The sequence below is a fragment of the Ornithorhynchus anatinus genome, chromosome 15, assembly GCF_004115215.2.
Source record: "Ornithorhynchus anatinus isolate Pmale09 chromosome 15, mOrnAna1.pri.v4, whole genome shotgun sequence".
In the NCBI taxonomy this organism is placed as follows: Eukaryota; Metazoa; Chordata; class Mammalia; order Monotremata; family Ornithorhynchidae; genus Ornithorhynchus; species Ornithorhynchus anatinus.
This window is the reverse complement of record NC_041742.1, coordinates 16,623,877-16,643,223: the sequence shown is the minus strand read 5'-3', so window position 1 is coordinate 16,643,223 and position 19,347 is coordinate 16,623,877. Positions and strand designations below refer to the sequence as shown.

The 19,347-nt window shown below is 46.8% G+C and overlaps 1 protein-coding gene across 9 annotated transcripts in view; it reads right to left on the bottom strand.

Moving 5' to 3' along the window:
• Nucleotides 1-248: 248 nt before the first annotated feature.
• The window catches only part of MAP7D2 (MAP7 domain containing 2), a 76,067-nt gene continuing 56,968 nt past the window's right edge, over nucleotides 249-19,347 (bottom strand). For 6 of the 9 annotated variants that reach the window (XM_029079941.2, XM_039914200.1, XM_039914203.1 and 3 more), the window contains 12 exons: nucleotides 19,133-19,255; nucleotides 16,127-16,254; nucleotides 15,685-15,812; nucleotides 13,284-13,543; nucleotides 9,776-9,902; nucleotides 9,288-9,492; nucleotides 8,093-8,197; nucleotides 6,789-6,845; nucleotides 6,025-6,103; nucleotides 4,729-4,915; nucleotides 3,005-3,280; nucleotides 249-1,024 (listed from right to left, as the gene is read on the bottom strand). In XM_029079941.2, coding sequence (XP_028935774.1) covers nucleotides 3,031-3,280; nucleotides 4,729-4,915; nucleotides 6,025-6,103; nucleotides 6,789-6,845; nucleotides 8,093-8,197; nucleotides 9,288-9,492; nucleotides 9,776-9,902; nucleotides 13,284-13,543; nucleotides 15,685-15,812; nucleotides 16,127-16,254; nucleotides 19,133-19,255 — 1,649 coding nt within the window. In that variant the 3' untranslated portion in view covers nucleotides 249-1,024; nucleotides 3,005-3,030. The remainder of the gene's footprint in view (nucleotides 1,025-3,004; nucleotides 3,281-4,728; nucleotides 4,916-6,024; nucleotides 6,104-6,788; nucleotides 6,846-8,092; nucleotides 8,198-9,287; nucleotides 9,493-9,775; nucleotides 9,903-13,283; nucleotides 13,544-15,684; nucleotides 15,813-16,126; nucleotides 16,255-19,132; nucleotides 19,256-19,347) is intronic. The other 3 variants (XM_039914204.1, XM_039914205.1, XM_039914199.1) reach the window with 2 other exon arrangements.

The window sequence follows — 19,347 nt, the reverse complement described above, 5'->3', positions numbered from 1 at the left end:
CACCTTTTCCAATGTCACATGAGCAAGTAATAATAATAATAAAATAAAGTGGTATTTGTTATGCCCTTACTCTGTGCCAGGCACTGTACTAAGCGCTGGGGTGGATACAAGCAAATGGAGTTGGACACAGTTTCTGTCTCCTGGGGAACTCCCAGTCTCAATCCCCATTTTACAGATGAGGGAACTGAGGCACAGAGAAGTGAAGTGACTTGACCAAGCTCACACAGCAGATCCGTGGCAGAGCCAGGATTAGAACCCCATGACTTTCTGACCCTCAGGCCTGTGCCCTTTCCACTATGCCACGCTGCTTCTCTGTCATGGCTGGGGCTCACCATGCTTTGCCCAAGCCCCATGACAACCAATCCCTGGGAAACAACCCTCAGTGCACATTCTTCGTGGTGGAAAAGAGATGTTTTTCGGGTCCTGGACGATCACACACGGCAAAGCTGCCGAGGTCCAAATGGGCAGTCTGAAAGGCCTCTTGACATCAGCAGCGGTTTGACTTCAAAAGTCACATCTCCCCCCTGGTGACACTGGGCAACTGTCAGCCTGCAAAGGGAAAAACCCTGACCTGAGTCGGGCGCAATTCGGCCCACAACATCTCAACGGTGGACGGCAGATAAATGTTGGAGGGTTCACAGGAAAACCTCCAGATAGTATGGCGATTCGAGTTATGGTGGTGGCGGGGTGACGGGCAGGGGAAGAGTCACGAGTTAAGCCACCGGGATGCAAGTTGGATGAAACTACGGTAAGAGAGAAATACAGTAGGCAGGTTATGAGCGGCGGAAGCGCGGACGTTCAAAATACACAACGGAACTTTCCTCGACGCTTAGAGGCTCAGAGTCGCCGCCAAGAATGGCCAGTTCCTTTTTCACGTCCTGAGGGGAGATGATGCTGCTTTTCAACTCTGATTATTTGGAATCTGGGGGGCGAGGTCTGCAGAAGCTTCTTTTGAGAGCAACAAGCTCGAGGTTTTGGCCAGCGGCGGCAATGCGGTCGGTATTTCCTTGACAAAATACTACCTCTGTCGAATCAAAAACAGACAGACATGAAATCAGCACAGAGAGGCTGGAGATTCATCCCTTTCCTCTTCCACAATTCAAAATCGCCACTTCTCTTATTCACTTCCTGTCCTTACGGAGTTCAGCACATTTTTTTTCCCAAGCCTTTCGCTTGGTGTTGAGATGGATCGCAATGGAATTGGGCCCACCCCATGTCTCACAAGGAATCTGGTTATTGAAAAATAAATCGGCAATGGCGAAAGCTTATATAGGAAGTACCGCATGGGTTTTGAACAGGGATGGAACACTAACTTCTATCTAACTTGGCACCTTTAGCATACAGCTTTGAGAAAAATGGGAAATACAAAGATATTAAGGAGCTCACCCACTGACTTTTTGGGGGGAAGTATAGGCAGACAATACCACTGGTTCAAGGCAAAATAGCCAACAAAAGTAAATTGAGTGAGAAGCGGTGTGGCTTAGTAGATAGAGCACAGGCCTGGTATCAGAAGGACCCGGGTTCTAATCCCAGCTCTGCCACCTGTCCGCTCTGTGACCTTGGGCAAGTCACTTCACTTCTCTGGGCCTCAGTGACCTCATCTGTAAAACGGGGATTAAGACTGCGAGCCCCATGGGAGGCAGAGAATGTGTCCAACCTGATTGATGTGTATCTATCTCAGTGCTTAGAAAAGTGCTTGGCACCTATTATGTGCTTAACAAGTTCCATAATGATAATCACTATAATTATTATGTGGAGGAAAACTAATTAAGTGAAAGTTTATGCCATGGCATCCTTTAAAACATCCCAACTGTTTAAAGCTTGGATGATCCGTTCCTTTTTCAAATGTGCATTATTTGCTGTTTAGCATGATTCTCCTCTTAGGCTGCGAGGTCAGGTTTAGATATTTTGGAGTAACATTTTCAGAGTAGCTTTTGGCATTCCAAACAACTTGGATCCCTGAAGCTGAGGAAAAAATGTTGCAGAAATGGCACTAGACATGAAGTAGCGCAAAGCATTTTATTTTTAATTAATTTTTCTCTTTTAATCCAACCTCCTACAGTACGTGGAGGAAGGATGATTCATTTTGAGTGAATGCATTATTTTAAGTCAACCACTCATTCTTGAAAACCCATCATTGAAAAGCATCTAATTAGGAACGTAGCTCGTTGTGGACGGAGAGCGTGTCTGCTATATCATACTCTCCCAACTGCTTAGTACAGTGTTCTGCACATAGTAAGTGCTCAATAAATACCATCAATTGACTGATTCACTGACTACTTGTCCTACACTGATGTTCAACAAGAAAGTGTCCACTTTTAATTCTGTTGGAAAGAGAAATGGGAATAATTTGAGTGGAATTCTGTATGTGAAAAAAGAGATGTGTCTTAGAGGAAAATAGAAAAGTGGACATCTCTGTCTAGGGTGGGGAAAAAAAGAGACAATTTGCCAACCAGTGAACATTAGAGTGGGGATTTGAATTCTTCTCTCTTGTTATGTACAAGTTCTCCAAAGAGGAAGACATTGAGGAGCAGTGTGGTCTCATGGACAGAGCCCAGGTGGAGGATAATGGAATTCTTCAAACAGGAAGATACCGAGAAGCAGCATGGACTAGTGGATAAAGTCCGGGCCTGGGGGTCAGAAAGACCTGGGTTCTAATCGCGGCTCTGCCACTTGTCTACGGGTGACCTTGGTACTCTCTCAAGCACTTAGTATAATGCTCTACCCACAGTAAGCACTCAAAAGATACGACTGAATGATTGAATGAATTGGATGAAAGGTACTTTTACCTTTTCCCTTGGGTTAGTTCTGAGTTGACCATCCACCTCACCTAGATGTGATGTTTTAGAATATTCATATTACGTTACCTGCTACTGGCAATCATGTCCCCTAAATGTTTCGCGACTGAAAGCGGGAAATGTGGCCCGGGAAATGTTCCCTTCCTCGGCCTCCCCCGGCTCTCCCTCCACTACTCCTAGGTCAGGCCATCGTCGCCCTACAATACCTTGCTAATCCAGGACGTTTCATGTGTCAACAGATGGTGTTGAGCGTATTTTCCTGTCCCGGACTGTTAAATCCTTCGATCAAATTTTTGTTGCAGTCGTCCAGGCTGAGGTTTTCACTGGGTCTCTTGGAGAACGGCGGGGGGCCGGTGAAATCTAAGAGCTCGGCGATAGCCTTGGCGTTGCTCGTGCCGTTTGGGTCCAGGGAACCCCCGGGAATCATTTCGTTCATCGGGGAAAATTCGGGAATGGAAACGAGTTCTTCTTTGGAGACAGGACTGGTAGAGAAGAGAGAAACAAGAGTCGAAAACGGAGCCTTCCGAGACATCTAGGCTAATTGTATCTGCTGCATCTGGCTCTAGGCTCTAAGCTCACTGTGGGCAGGGGACAGGTCTCTTTATTGTTATATTGTAGTCTCCCAGGCGTTTACTTACACTGCTTTGTGCACAGTAAGTGCTCAATAAATACAATTAAATGATTAGTTTGTATCTACCCCAGCGCTTAGTACGGTGCCTGGCACACAGTAAGGGCTTAGAAAATACCATTAAAAAAAGAGAAAAGAAAAAAGAAAGGTGCACTGCACCACCAGCAGAACTTGGTAGTTTCTGCAGGAGCAGTGATGGTGTGCAGAAAGTCAATTACACAGTCTCACCCTGTGCCCTGAGCAAACCGAAAGACTGCTGGTAGGAAGGACAGTTTATTTCCGATACATGGTGACTCTGAAGACACTCAAAACCTTGCTTCTTCCCATTCCTTTCCGATCATCATCATCAACGGTATTTAATGAGCGCTTACTATGTCCAGAGCATTCTTCTAAATGCTTGAGAGAGTACAGTACAGCAGTATTAAGAGAAATGTTCCCTGCCCATCATGAACCTAACTTCTCTGTGCCTCGGTGACCTCATCTGTAAAAGGGGGATCAAGACTGTGAGCTCCATGTGGGACAACTTGATTCCCCGGTATCCCGCCCCCAGAGTTTAGAACAGTGCTTGGTACATAGTAAGTGCTTAACAAACACCATAATTATTATTATTATTATTATTATGGGCTTACAGATCTGACTAGCTTAAATTAGACTGGTGCCGACCCAGGAAAAGGCAAGATGTTTCGCAAAAATCGGGACTGGTGAACTGTTTAGGGACTTGGGGTAAGTGGCGTGAAGGCAGTGTCCCCCAGTGGGTAGAGCAGAGTCTACCCACTCTGGTGTATGTTCTGGGAGTCAGAAGATCCTGTGTTCCTCTCCTGGCTCCACCACTTATGTGCTGTGTGACCTTGGGTAAGTCACTTCACTTCTCTGTGCCTCAGTTCCCTCATCTGGAAAATGGGGATTGAGACCGTCAGCCCCATGTAGGACAGGGACTGTGTCTAACCTGATTAGCTGGTGTCTACCCTAAGCGCTTTGATATAAAAATGATAATAATAATAATAATCGTGGCATTGTTAAGCGCTTACTATGTGCCAAGCACTGATCTGAGCACCGGGGGAGATACAAGTTAATCAAGTTGGGCATGGTCCCTGTCTCACATGGGGGGCACGCTCTTAATCTGCATTTTACCAATGAGGTAACTGAGGCCCAGAGAGGTGAAGTGACTCGCCCCAGATCACACAGCAGACATATGGCAGAGCCGGGATTAGAACCCAGGTCCTTCTACCACCCAGGCCCATAAGCCGTAGCATGAAGGTAGAGGGCGAACTGTCTACGTGGTGGAGTCCATCAGGGTGGCACCTGACATCCATAGACTGAACGTCATCGGCGGAGTCTTCCAGGCTGGGTGACTTCCCACCCAAGGCTTCCAGCTGCATAGGCCCCGCTCCTGGCTTCAGCCCATTGGAGAACCGTTCTTGAGATATGGCGTCTGAACTGGGACCTCCCACGTTGTTCATCTCCTGGCAGGAAATCAATCCGTTCACTTCTGGTTTCAAATTAAAAAGAGAAAAGACAAGAAAAAGGCAGCATTAAGCAATCCAGCATCTGTAAAATGGGGATTCACCTGGGAAACGAGCAGCATGGTTTAGTGGAAAGAGCATGGGGTTGGGAGTCAGAGGACGTGGGTTCTAATCCCGACTCCGCCACCTGTCTGCTGTGTGACTTTAGGCAAGCCACTTAACTTCTCTGTGTCTCAGGAACCTGATCTGTAAAACAGGGATTAATAGGGACTGTGAGCCCCTATGGGACAACCTGATTACCTTGTATCTACTCCAGCACTTAGACACTGTGACTGGGAGCCAAGAGCACTAAACTGAGAGTCAGAAGGGCTGGGTTCTAATCCCTGCTCTGCCTCTGGCCTGCTGTGTGACTCTGGGCAAGCCCCTTAACTTTTCTGGCCTCCAGATTTCTCACCTGTAAACTCGAGATAACAATATTTGAATTTCCAAGGCTCACAAGGATGTCGAGAGGATAAAAATGACTGAAGCAATGTCGACAGCACTTTGAGAATAAAAGTGCTACACAGAATCACACTGTTATTATCAAACACCTAGGAAGTTTTTCTCTCCCCAATCTGAAAACTTTCTTAAAGTAGTAAATAAAAGAATAAATTAATGGATAATATGTAAGATATGTAAATTTTCCTATCCATACCCCAGTGCTTAGTACAGTGCTTGCCATGTCGTAAGCGCTTAACAAATACCGCAATCATTATTATTAACACTGCCACCAGGAACGGTCTAGTTAGGCACCAAAAGGAAAATACCGCTAGACGACTTAGCTTCTTGTGGGCAGGGATCAGGTATTCTACTGTACCTCCTCAGCTTTTAGTACACTGCTCCAACAAATTCATTCATTCATGCAATTGTATTTATTGAGCACTTACTGTGTGCAGAGCACTGTACTAAGCACTTTAAATTGAAACAAATCAGCAGGAGTGCCAAAAAATCACAGAGAATGAAAACACTGGTTTTGGGGAGGGGTTGCTATGGTTACTAAAGCACAGATTTGTTTTAAAACGGAAGCCAGGTGGCATTTCCAGGAGAGATGCGGTTTTCTCCCCAGGAGCCAGACTTGAAAGGGGCTCTCACTTACCTATTTTATCATGGACGGCTGCTTCAGATTTATCTTCTTTACTCAAAATGGGGTGAATCTCTAGCTTAGGCTCCTCCTTCTATAAGGCAAAAACAAAAGCCCATAATTCCCATAAAAAAAGAAGAAATTGATTTTAGTCACAAGCGAGTAACTGGATCAAGGACTCTTGCACACAGAAATTTCTAACCTCTTCTACTCAGCTGTCCATCACCGGGAGAAAAACACAGAAAACACTGGCTGTAAAATCAAATTCACCTCTTGGCTTTACTTTCAATGTTCTTCCAGACTCTAATTCAGCCCATCTTCCTTCAACTCCCGCTGGTTCTCAACTATTTCCTCATCTCTAGACTGTAAGCCCATTGTGGGCCGGGAATGTGTCTGTTTATTTTTCTATTGTACTCTCCCACTAGCTCAGTTCAGTGTACTGCACCCAGTAAGGGCTCAATAAATACGACTGAATGAACGAACACTATACCACACACCCTTTATCTAAACTCACCCCTGTGAGAGTCTCAGAACTGGACCAGTTATCCTCTCTGCATTTAGCAAACCACTTTATCTTGTCTTTCACATCTCTGTAAAGACTCCTTCCTTTTATGGACAGCAGAGTGTCCTCCGAGGACAACGCAAGGAAACAATTTCTCCCCTGAATTCACTTTGTGCTTTTTTTTTTCCCTCCCCTCCACAAAAAGTTTCATGTGAAAACACAAGTATTTTCATGGGGATTAGAACTGCTTAAAAATGATCTTGATGCCATTCCTTACCTTCACCTCTGGCAAGACATCACCCTTCCGTGTCCTCTTCATGATTTCATCTATTCTCTATGGGGGGGAGGAAAAAATTGGAAATTTCCATCACAGTGGTACCGGAGAAAAATGCAAATGTAGCTAGGAAGGGATTGGAAGCGGTTCACTGAATAGGGGCCACAGTTCCTTTCCGTTGGGAGGAAGAAATGGATGTAGTAAACTTCATAATGATTTTTTTTAAATCTGAGAAACAACAGGAGCTCTATTTAACTAATGCCAGTACTGGAATGCCACCTTCTCGGGTATATCCTTAGCACTAAGACCACGCCCCGAGGGCCAGACGAAACCAAATACCAGGATTCGAAAAAACAGGCCACCAAAACGCTCAAAGTTCCCGAATGCCTTCTTCCCACAGACCAGTTGCCTAAGAGGTGTAGACGAAGGGAGGGTTAGTAGCAGTTTCTGCTGTGTCCTGGCTGTGTCCTGGGGCAAGGACTACCTTGTGGAGCATGGAGGCCTGGGAAAAGAGGCCATGAAATAATAATAATGATAATAATTGTGGTATTTGCGGCACTATGTGCCAGGCACCGTTCTAAGCAGTGGGGTAGGCCTGGAAAAACAGGCCATGAAATAATAATAATAATAATGAGGATGATAATAACGATAATGATAACTGTGGTATTAGTTAAGTACTTACTGTGTGCCAGGCACTGTTCTAAGTGCTGGGGTATCTACCCCCGGTCCTTGTCCCACAGAGGACTCATGTTCTTAATCCCCGTTTTACAGATGAGGGAACTGAGGCCCAGAGAAATGAAGTGAACTGCTCAAAGTCACCCAGAAAAGCCAGGATTAGAACCCGTGACCTTCTGACTCCCAAGCCTGTGCTCTATCCACTAGGCCACACCGTTTCTCCAAGCCTTCCAGAAGACTTAGCTTCTCCAAGTCTTGGCTTCACCCATTTACCATAGAGCAGAGTCCATCGGGCCCCCTGCACATCGGGGACATCAAACTTTATGCTCCAGTGCAAGTCCTGACAGCTCCTTCGGACCCATTTTTTTTTTTTGGCATTTGTTAAGTGCTTACTTTGTGTCAGACACTGCACTAAACACTGGGGTAGATCCAAGCCAGTCAGGCTGGTCACGGTCCTCATCTCACATGGGGCTGACAATCTCCATTTTCCAGATGAGGGAGCTAAGGCATGGAGAAGTGAAGTGACTCGCCCAAGGTCACCCAGAAGAAGAGTAGCGGAACTAGGATTAGAACCCGGGTCCTCAGACTCCCAGGCCCTTGTTCTAGCCACTAGGGAACACTGCCTCCCTTACCTTCTTCCTCTCCAGGCGCTCCTGCTCAATCTGGAACATGATCTGTTCCCGTTCCAGGCGCATCTGCTCCACAGCCTCCCGGGCTCTGGCTTCGGCGTCTTCCTTCTGGGCAGAGCGGGAACCAGGTGGACCGTTACATTCCGGGCATTTCCGTGCACCCTGCCAGGGTCCTCTGGACATGCCAAGGCTCACCGGGGCCTTGCTCAAGGACAGCAACTCCTCTTCTAATCGCCGCCTCCCGGGGCAGTATTTGGTATAGAGCTCAAGCCCTTAGTACAGCTCTCGGCCAGTAAATATGACCGACTGAATGACTGACAGGTCAGTTTGTGGCAGCAGTCACCCTGATCGAGACCTAGCCTCACTGGGCCTCTAAATAATGATGGTGTTCGTCCGAGTGCTGGGGTAGAATCAAGTTAATCAGGTTAGACACGGTCCCTGTCCCACATGGGGCTCACACTCTTATCCCCATTTTATCGATGAGGTAACTGGGGCTCAGAGAAGTGAAGTGACTTGTTCAAGGTCATACAGCGGATAAGTGGAGGAGATGGGATTAGAACCCTTGTCCTTCTGGCTCCCAGGCCCGGGTTCAGGCCACTGAGTCACTTAGCCCACCCTCTCTATTCATGGGGTTCTCTCTCAGTTCTCCGGACAATCGACCGATCAATGGTATTTGTCAATCATTCGGTGGTGCTTATGGAGTGTTTACTGTGCCTGGGACTCATAAGGATCTGGGTTCTAATTCTGCCACATGTCTGCTCGGTGACCTTAGGCAAGTCACTAAACTCTGTGCCTCAATTACCTCATCTGTAAAATGGGGATTAAGATTGTGAGCTCTATAGGGGACAGGGACCGTGTACAACCCGATTATCCTCTATCTACCCCAGTGCTTAGTATAATGCCTGCACATAGTAAGTGCTTAACAAATACCACGATTACTAATATTATTTTTATCGTTACTATGGGCAGTCAGTCAGTCAGTCAACCATATTAACTGAACGCTTACTGTAAGCACAGCGTTCATTCATTCATTCATTCATTCATTCATTCATTCAATCATATTTATTGAGCGCTTATTGTACGCAGTGCACTGTACTAAGCACTTGGAATCCAACATCACCATCTGGTTTGTGTTTTAAAGCCCGACCTATTGCATTTTTGAAAGCACTGTTTTTTTCCGGAAAAAGCCCACACACACCTGTTTCTCAATCCTGGCCTGCAGTTCTTTTTCTTGTTTCTCCTTTAACATCTGTTCTTCCTCAGCTCTCCTCTTGGCTTCCTCTTCTGCCTTTCTCACATCTTCCTCTTCCTTCCGCTTTCTCTCTTCTTCTCTCTTCCGAGCTTCTTCTTCCAGGCGGACTCTTTCTTCTTCGGCCTTTCTCTTCAGTTCCTCCTTCTCCAGTCTTTTAGGGGCATAAAGAAAAAACTGAAAAAAGCCGTATTTCCCTCTACTTTAACAAGTCACCGAGAATTGCTCGGTGGTGCTCAACTTGGTGATGGATATGCATTTATAGTCATTTCTATGTCCCCTTCGAGACTGTATGCTTCGACTCTGTTGAACTGTACTCCCCCAATCACTTAGTACAGTGCTCTGCACACAGTAAGTGCTCAATAAATACGATTGAATAATTAACAAACCTAACCTCCGGCCTGGAGAATTCCAAAATGTGGAGACAACCCAAATACCTTTCACGCTCTTCCTTCTCCTGCCTTTCCAATTCTTCTTGTTCCTTCTGCAGGCGAGCCTGACGTCTCTTCTCCGCCAGGATTTTGGAAGCTTCTTCCGCATCAGTCGTTCCGGCAGAGAGCTTCCCTGAGAGTGTGAGCAGACGGGTAAAGAGAGACAGATGAAGCAAACGGACGGGATGAGGCCACCGAGAGAAGCAAACAAACAGAAGGATTTTCTGGGCGACCTTGCTCCATCAGGGTTCGATCAGCTTCCTCTGAGCAGGCACAGAATGAAAACTTGGCGGAGGTTTTCCCAAGGATAGAGGAAAGGATGGAGGGACAGAACATCCTAAAGAAGCTAGTGAATAGAGCACAGGCCTGGGAATCAGAAGGACCTGGGTTCTAATCCCAGTTCTGCGGTGTGCTTGCCATGTGACCTTGGGTGAGCCAATTGACTTCTCTGGGCCTCATTTCCCCCATCTGTAAAATTGGGATTAAGACTGTGATCCCCATGTGAAACTAGGACTGTGTCCAACCTGATTAACTTGTATCTACGCCAGCACTTAGAACAGTGCCTGGCACATAGTAAGCGCTTAACCAATTCCATAAACAAACAACAAATGCTAGGTCTCAAGGCAAGAATGTGCAGTGCGACTTTCAGGTCATGAGAAATGGTCAATCACTCAGAGCCATCAGTTCAAAGGGGTCACCCCTTGCCCTTGAGCAGCTGGGTCACTGGATTCTCTCTTTCTCTCTCTCTTTTATGGCGTTTGTTAAGCGCTTACTGTGTGCCAGGCACTGCACTATGCACTGGGGCAGATACACGCTAATCAGGATGGTCACCATCCCTGTCCCATATGGGGTTCCCAGTCTTCATCCAAATTACAGATGAGGGAACGAAGGTCCAGAGAAGTGAAGTGACTTGCCCTATGTCACACAGCAGAAAAGTAGCAAAGTTGGGATGAGAACCCTGGGGCTCTGGCTCCCAGGCCCGAGTTCTTTCCTCTAGGCCCACATTGCTTCTCAATGCCTGCTCCTCCCAGAGCCTCATGGGGGACAGGGCCTGGGTCCAACCCGACTAGCTTGTATCTACCCCAGCGCTTAGTACAGCGCCTGGCACAAAGTAAGCGCTTAACTAATACCATCATTATTATTATTAGGCATCCTCTGTTCCGAGGCTTCCAGCTCCTATCCCTGGCTCTGAGCAGGAGCCATGGCCGAGAACTTAGTGCCTTCTGATATAAACCCCGAAAGGAGAAGATGAAGGTGAAACCCTGCGTGCCAAGACTTTATGAAGATAAAAACTGGCTGGGAAAACCCCCTCGCTGTCTCGGCTTCCAAAGCCATTAGTGGAGTCAGCCTCCTCTGCCGGTCTCCTTGGAGACATTTCTTCTGGGAAACCGGGGAATGAGCGAGCAGGATGAAGAGGTTTCCCTCGTGGGGTTTCAGCATATTTGCACCGCAGTGTGCCTGAGAAAGCGACGCAATCAATCACTGGTATTTAGTAAGTGCTCACTACGCACAGAGCCTCGTACTAAGCTCTTGGAGAGTATGCTATAAGAGTTGGTAGATGCCTTGTAAGCCCATTATTGGGCAGGGATTGTCTCTATCTGTTGCAAAACTGTACATTCCAAGTGCTTAGTACAGTGCTCTGCACAGAGAAAGCGCTCAATAAATACTACTGAATATTTGTTAAGGGCTTATAATGTGTCATGCGCTGGGGTGGATACAGCCAAATCAGGTTGGACAAAATCAGGTTGGACACAATCCCCGTCCCACGTGGAGCTCACATTCTCGCCTTGCCGAGGCTCTGAAGTAGAGGTTGGTATTCACTTACTCAATTGTATTTATTGAGCCCTTATTGTGTGTAGAGCACTGTACTAAGTGCTTGGGAAAGTACAACAGTACAACAGGGTTAGCAGACACAGACCCTGCCCACAATAGGCTTACAGTCTACAGCAACCCAGGTAAAAATGTTTCCCCAAAGATGTTGAGGAATGGGACTAAAATGACAGCGAGGGAGAGATGTTAGGGATCTTTACAACAGTGCTTAGTACAGTGCTTTGCACCCAGTAAGCCTTCAATAAATATGACTGAATGAATGAATACAATAGGACTAAAGACTAGCCTTAGGGCCTTGGTAGACTGTAAGCTTGTGTAGGCAGGGAACAGTGTCTGTTTACTGTTCTATTGTACTATGCCAAGCACCTAGGGCAGTGCTCTGTACATGGTAAGTGCTCACTAAATACGTTTGAATAAATGAATGAACTTGGTAGTCAGGCAGCTTTGCCTAAGGGAAAGAGCATGGGACTTAAAGGCAGGAGTTCTGGAGTCTAGTCCTAGCTCCAGCTCTGACTGGCTGTGTGACCTTGGTCAAGTCACTTAATCGCTCCATGCCTTCGTTTCCCCATTTCACCAGTCTCCCTCACTGTTCTGTGATCAGTCCTGGCGGGCCCAAGACCTGGGCCCGATCTCAATGTGCGGATGTGTACTTTGCCACTTGGAACGTGCAGGAAGGCCGGAATCAAACCCGTGACTAATAAAGCCCCTGATATTTACGCAGCATTCACTCTGGACTAAATCCTAGGGTAGAGAGGGTAATAAACACATCCATTACAGACTCTTTCCCTCAGGGGTCCCCCAGTCTGAGAAGGAAGGGTAGCAGGTATCTTGTCCTCACTTTACAGATAAGGGAACTGGGGGCAGAGATGCCAAGCAGCGTGGTTTAGTGGAAAGAGCGCGGGATTGGGAGTCAGAGGTTATGGGTTCGAATCCGCCTTTGCCACTTATCAACTTGTGACTTTGGGCAAGTCCCCTAACTTCTCTGTGCCTTAGTTACCTTATCTGTAAGACTGTCAGCCCCAAGTGGGACAACCTGAATACCCTGTATCTACCCCAGCTCTTAGTAAGTACTTAACATTTAGTAGGCACAGTATAGTAGCACATAGTAAGTGCTTAACAAATATCATCATCATCATCAATCATATTTACTGAAAGCTTACTGTGTGCAGAGCACTGTACTAAGCGCTTGGGAGATTCATTCATTCCTTCATATTTATTGAGCACTTACTGTGTGCAGAGCATGGTACTAAGAGTTTGGGAAAGTACAATACAACAATGAACAGTGACATTCCAGCCCACAATAAGCTTACAGTCTATAGGGAGAGTATAATATAACAAAATAACGGACACATTCCCTGCCCACAACAAGCTTATAGTCTAGAGGGGAGACGGACGTTAATATAAATAAATGAAATAAGTGACATGCCCAGTGTCAAAGAACAGGCTGGGGGTAGATCTGGGACTAGAAACCAGGTCCACTAACTCTCAGGCGCAGGTTTTTTCTGGCCCAAAGAATCGCCAATTCTGGGGAATGTTTCTCCTGCATATTTCCAGGAATTCCCTTGCCTGGAAGGAAAGGACTTGAACCAGGTGACCTTGTGACCTCCATGTCTAGGCACCCTGAAGATCATTACGTCCGGACACCCTACGTGGCTTTATTTAGACGTGAAACTTGGGAGCCTACCTTCACCACTGTCGGTCTTTCCTGGAGAAAGTGCTTGTTTTTCTGAAATATGCTTCTCCACGGTGTGTTTTTCTGCAGTCTCTTTGCCCTGAGACCCTTTTCGTCCAGAAACCTCCTCCTTTTCTTTATTAGCTTTTTCTTTGTCTGCTTTCTTCTTGGGGGTCTCTTGGGTGGAGGCAGAGGAGGAGCGGTATTTTGCAGGAGATCCTGCGTAGGGTTTCATGCTTTTGGGAGACTGAGGGAAGGCCTTAGAGGCCGACCTATAAAAGAGCCAAATGTCAAAGTTTAACCACCTCTGATCTCTTCTCCCTCTCAATCGTCTTACCAGACTGAAACTAAAGCTAAGATAAAATTTAAGAAGGGAAAAAATCCACCCTGTAAGAAATTCGATCAATCCAACAATCAGTCAATGGTATTTACTGAGCACTTACTTCATGCTGAGCACCACTCCACATGGACTCTTGGACGTTAATGGCCAAGGTTTTGGGTGACCTAAAGATGAAGTTTTCAACCCCAAAGGACTACAAAATGCCTTTCATATGAAGAAATTGGAGAACGTCACTCAAGAAACTCCAGTGGTTCAAGAATCTCTGGTGGTTGCCCTTCCACCTCTGCATCAAACAAAAACTCCTCACCACTGGCTTTAAAGCAGTCAATCGCCTCGTCCCCTCCTACCTCACATTGCTACTCTCCTACCACAACCCAGCCCGCACACTTCGTTTCTCTAATGCTAACCTTCTCGCTGTACCTCATTCTCGTCTATCTCGCCGCCGAACTCTCGCCCACATCCTACCTCAGGCCTGAAGCGTCCCCCCTCTTCCTATCAGACAGATAGAGAAGCAGCGTGGCTCAGTGGAAAGAGCACGGGCTTTGGAGTCAGGGCTCATGAGTTCGAATCCCAGCTCTGCCACTTGTCGGCTGTGTGACTGTGGGCAAGTCACTTAACTTCTCTGGGCCTCAGTTCCCTCATCTGTAAAATGGGGATTAAGACTGTGAGCCCCACGTGGGACAACCTGATTCCCCTGTGTTTACCCCAGCGCTTAGAACAGTGCTCGGCACATAGTAAGCGCTTAACAAATACCAACATTATTATTATTATTAGATAACTGCTCTCCCCCACTTCACAACCTTGATGAAGGCCCATCTCTTCCGGGGGGGGCCTTCCCTGACTGCGCCCTCCTCTCTACTTCTCTCACTCCCTTCTGAGTCGCCCTGACTTGTTCCCTTCATTCATCCTCCCACCCATCCCCAGAGCACATATGTAGAGATCTTTAATTTATTTATGTACATTAATGTCTGCCTCCCCTTCTAGACTGAGCTACAGTAAGGAGAGAATGTATCTGTTTTGTTGTTGTATTGTACTCTTCCACGTGCTTAGTACAGTGCTTTGCACATAGTCAGTGCTTAAATACCATAAAAAAAGTAAGCTCCAAAAGTTCTCAACTCACTGAGGGATAGGGCAGAAGAACGTCACAACTCCTTCCCAGAGCCGCCAGGTAAAGCTCTGCGGTCCACTGTGACTTTTTCCATTCCTGAGAGACCAGCCTCGTTCCTTCCATCTCACACTGCCGTGACTAGCTAGCTAGCCAGCCTCCAAGGGCAACCCGCTCAATTCGGCTCTGGCCGACCACAGGGACAAGAGAACCGACCTCGGGATCCTACATTTTCAAAAGCCGCCAGGGTTAAAACATCAAGTCGAGCCCCTGAATTCCGCTCCCTAATCTAAAGCCACTCTAACGGAAGCTCTCCACTGAAAGGCGAAGAACGACGTAATGATTTCACCCAAGGAAACAGCAAAAGGGAGACGGGAGATGAGTTTGGGAGGGAATATTTCACAACACGGAAACGACATGGAATCGAGCAACCCAGATAACCCATAATTCTGAATAAAATCCCATGGGAGATTGGGTTAGCTTTGGGACCACTAACCAAATAACTTGCCCGCTGGCAACTATGTCTAACTCCAATCTCCCTCCCCTGAGCTATCTACAATAGAGCAGGAGCCTGGGAGTTAGGCAGATCTGGGTTCTAATCCCAGCTCCCACCACTTGTCTGCTGTGTGACCTTAGGAAAGTCACTTTACTTCTCTGTGCCTCAGTTTCCTCATCTGGAAAGTGGGGATTAAGACCGTAAGCCTCGTTTGGGACAGGGACTGTGACCAACCTGATTCGCCTGTATCTAACCAAGTGCTTAGTTCTGTGCCTGGAACATAGTAAGTGTTTAACAGATACCATCATTAAGTAAAACAGAAGCAATCTGCATTTCTCCTCCTCTACCAGCCTGGCACCAACACCCACTCTCCCAGGGTGAGGGGTTCACGTTCAATGGTTCCCAAAAACCCTCCAGAAAGGTTAAAATCTGGCCCCAAAGTCACAAAGAACATTCCAGGAAACATCCTTACTTGGGTGTGGCCGGCGAGGAGGACCTTTTCGACAAGGCCCCTGGAGAATCGCATCTTTTTAGCGGCGATCCCAGGCCTGAGGGGGAAATGGGGGTCACAGGTCGCTTCTCTCTCTTAACCTTCTCTGCCTGCAAAAAAGAACCAGTACAGTTACAACTACGTTTGGGGTTTGGACTGGGTTCTAATCCCGGCTCCGTCATTTGTCTGTTATGTGACCTCGGGCAAGTCACTTTTCTTCTCTGGGCCTCAGTTCCCTCATCTGAAAAATGGGGATGAAGACTGTGAGTCCCATGCAGGACAGGGACTGCATCCAACCCGATTTGCTTGTATACACCCCTGCACTTGGAACATTTCTGGGCACATAGTATGTGCTTAACAAATACCACTATTATCATTATTATTATTAGAAGAAGAGAAAGGACCAAGTCACCACCGAACTCACCGGTGAAGCTTGGGCCGCAGAAGCTCCTTTGAGGCCGTCGGCTGAGCCGGATGCAGTCGTCGTTTTCCTTCTCTCTGCGCTTCGGGTAGGGGAAGGCTTGTAGGGAGATTTAAGAGGGCTACCTGGGTCTATACAAGGACAGATACGAAATGCTACGGAGTTACAGCACAACAGCCAGAGCAGTTAGGATCACAGACATAAGGAGCAGAGGAGAAGGCAAAAACAGCACAATCTTCCATTAAAACCTGCCTCGGTGGCCAACGGCATTTGCGGATCCCAATCAGTGGACCTGTCCCCCTGCTGAGTTCTTAAACTCAAGTCATTTGGACCAGACTTGGCTCCGCCCAAGCTTGTCCCTACCACTGTCAAACCCTTTGACTGCCTTAGGAAGGATGACACTGCTGGGCACCCATCCTTTGAGAGGGATGAAAGATGTTTACCAAAGCTGAGCTAGATATAAAGCTGATCAAAGAAGTCATAGGGGAAGTTCATCTGCGGGTGAGGAGGAAAGGATCCAAGTGGGTTGGGAGAATTAAAGCTCCTGGAGGGCAAGGGATGTGTGTTTTTGCTCTAGAAGTACTCTCCCAAGCATTCTGTACAGTGCTGGGCACTCAAAGGTTACTCAAGAGATGCCATCGGCAGACGAGGACACCCTCTCCCTACCCCAACTTGTACACATGCACATATACAGACACACACATTGTCTTTTGATGATTTGCCATGTCTGCTGTTGTTCGAAAGGGTTGCTTAGCTATTTCTGTGACACTAACATGGCTAGAAGGTCCCGTTCCTTATCAGAGAGATACGAATCACCCAGACACACAATCTCAGGCCTTCGGCTTCCAAATAAACAGAGTTTCCTTCTCCACGCTACTTTTTAAGTGCAAGCTCGGTGAGATAAATTCACCCATCACACCACCTAGGCAAACATTCAACCTCCAGCCTCATCCACGGATCTTAGTGAATCACATTGGATCACAATGATTCTCAATGGATGACCCTGAATCTTCCTGGATCACTCTCAACCTCACTGGAAAATAATAACAATAATAATGATGGTATTTGTTAACTATGTGCCAGGCACCATACTAAACACCGGTGTAGAGACAAGCTACTCAGGTTGGACACAATTCCTGTCCTACACGAGGCAATAAGTTAATCAATCCATGGCATTTTTTGAGCACTTACTGTGTGCAAAGCACTGCATTAAGATCTTGGAACAGAACAGCAGAGTCGGTAGATGTTCCCTGCCCACAAGAAGCTTAGACTCTAGAGGACAACATCTCACTGGGCCATGTTGATATTACTCATGGTGTGGCTGGATTTTTACCAATTTAGCTCCATAATTCACTTTGTTTTGTTTTTATGGCATTTCTTAAGCACTTACCATGAGCCAGGCACCACACTAAGAACCAGGGTGGAGACAAGCTACTCAGGTTGAACACAATCCCTGTCCTACACAGGGCTCACATTCTTAAACTCCCTTTTTAACACTTCTTAGCAGTATTAACCTGCAACTGACAAGGGGCATTTATTTTTACTTTGGTCCAGATTGAGCAGAGTTACAGTAAACCACAAGCAACAGTAATCGAGCTCGAGGGTAAATGGGTTTGGGTTGATGCCGCCTTGCATAAGGAAAGAACGCTTCAGAAGTGGGTCTCATCGTGAACCGTCTGGGGGCCAAAACTGCCAGTGAAACCGCAGGTCCCTTGGGCTTTGAAATAAGTCTTCGCAGGGCAAGCCCGAATCCTATATGTGCGTCTGGCAGCGGAGACGTTCGGAGAGCACGTAGTAGACTCTGGTGCGGCCCTGTTCACTTAAAGCCTGCCCGATGGCTACGAGATGTTCTTCCCCTTGACTCTATTTATTGCCATTGTTTTTGTCTGCCTGTCTCCCCCGATTAGACTGTAAGCCCGTCAAACGGCAGGGACTGTCTCTATCTGTTGCCGACTTGTTCATTCCAAGCGCTTAGTACAGTGCTCTGCACATAGTAAGCGCTCAGTAAATACTATTGAATGAATGTATGAATGAAATCTGAGAAGCAGTGTGGCCTAGTGGAAAGAGCACAGGGCCTGGGAGGTACAGAACTTGGGTTCTGATCCCAGCTCTGCTCCTTGTTTGCTGTGTGGCCTTGGGTGAGTCACTTAACATCGATGCACTTCAGTTCCCCCATCTGCCAAAATGGAGATCCGATAATTGGGCTCCCTCCAAATTAGACTGTGAGCCCCATGTGGGACCCGATTATCTTGCAACTAACCCAGGGATTAAAACAGTGCCCGGCACAAAGTACATACTTAACGAATACCACAATTATGTGATGATAAGATCATCTCCTTTGCTGGCTAAAGACCCAAAGAAGTCCAGGCTCTAGCTTTACCCAAATAGACCAATCTGGGCCTTTGAAGTCACAATCCATTCGATTTTTGTGGGCATTAAAAGGGGCACATGACATTGCTTGGAGCCATGACTGTAATTTTCATAATCGCCTGGCTAAAAATAGCTCTGCACAGCCAAAGTAGAAAGAACAGGGAACTGGGAGTCAGAGGACCAGGGTTCTAATCCTGACCCTGCCGCCTGTCTGCTTTGTGGCCTTGAGCAAGACACTGAACCTCTCTGGCCCCTAGTTGCCTCCTCTGTAAAATGGGGACAAAATCAATTGTGAGCCCTGTGTCGATCCCACGGCCTGTACTTGCCCCAGCGTTTAGTTCTTGGTGAGCACTTAAAAAGCACCATAATTATCATAAAACTGCACGATACCCCCAAGACAGTGTAAAAATAACCCAGTATACAAAAAATGAAAAGAAATATGGCTAAGGTGGAGAACATCCGTAGGAAACAGATACTGCTGGAAATAGCTTAGGACACAACTTGGGACTAGAAAATGGAGAATTAAAAAGGTCCAAACTCTACATTAAATCGCATACTGAATCATCCTCCCTCCATCACTTCCTCAAGGTCCGTTAGAGTGGTAGCATCCTGCGACTTGAGCCTTCTGAGCTATTTTACCTGAATCAATGTAGGGCTTAGAAAGCATGAGGGTACTTCTGCTTCTGGCTAAAGACGATTGTGTGGGAGTCAACAGTCGCATAACAAGCAAGTTTTCCATTGGACTAAGGTGCATGCGGTGAGCTGAAGGATGGAAGCAAATAAAACAGATTCAAAATGAAACAAATGACGAAAACAAAGCCATATTTAAACGAGTAAATGGAATGAGAAAATAA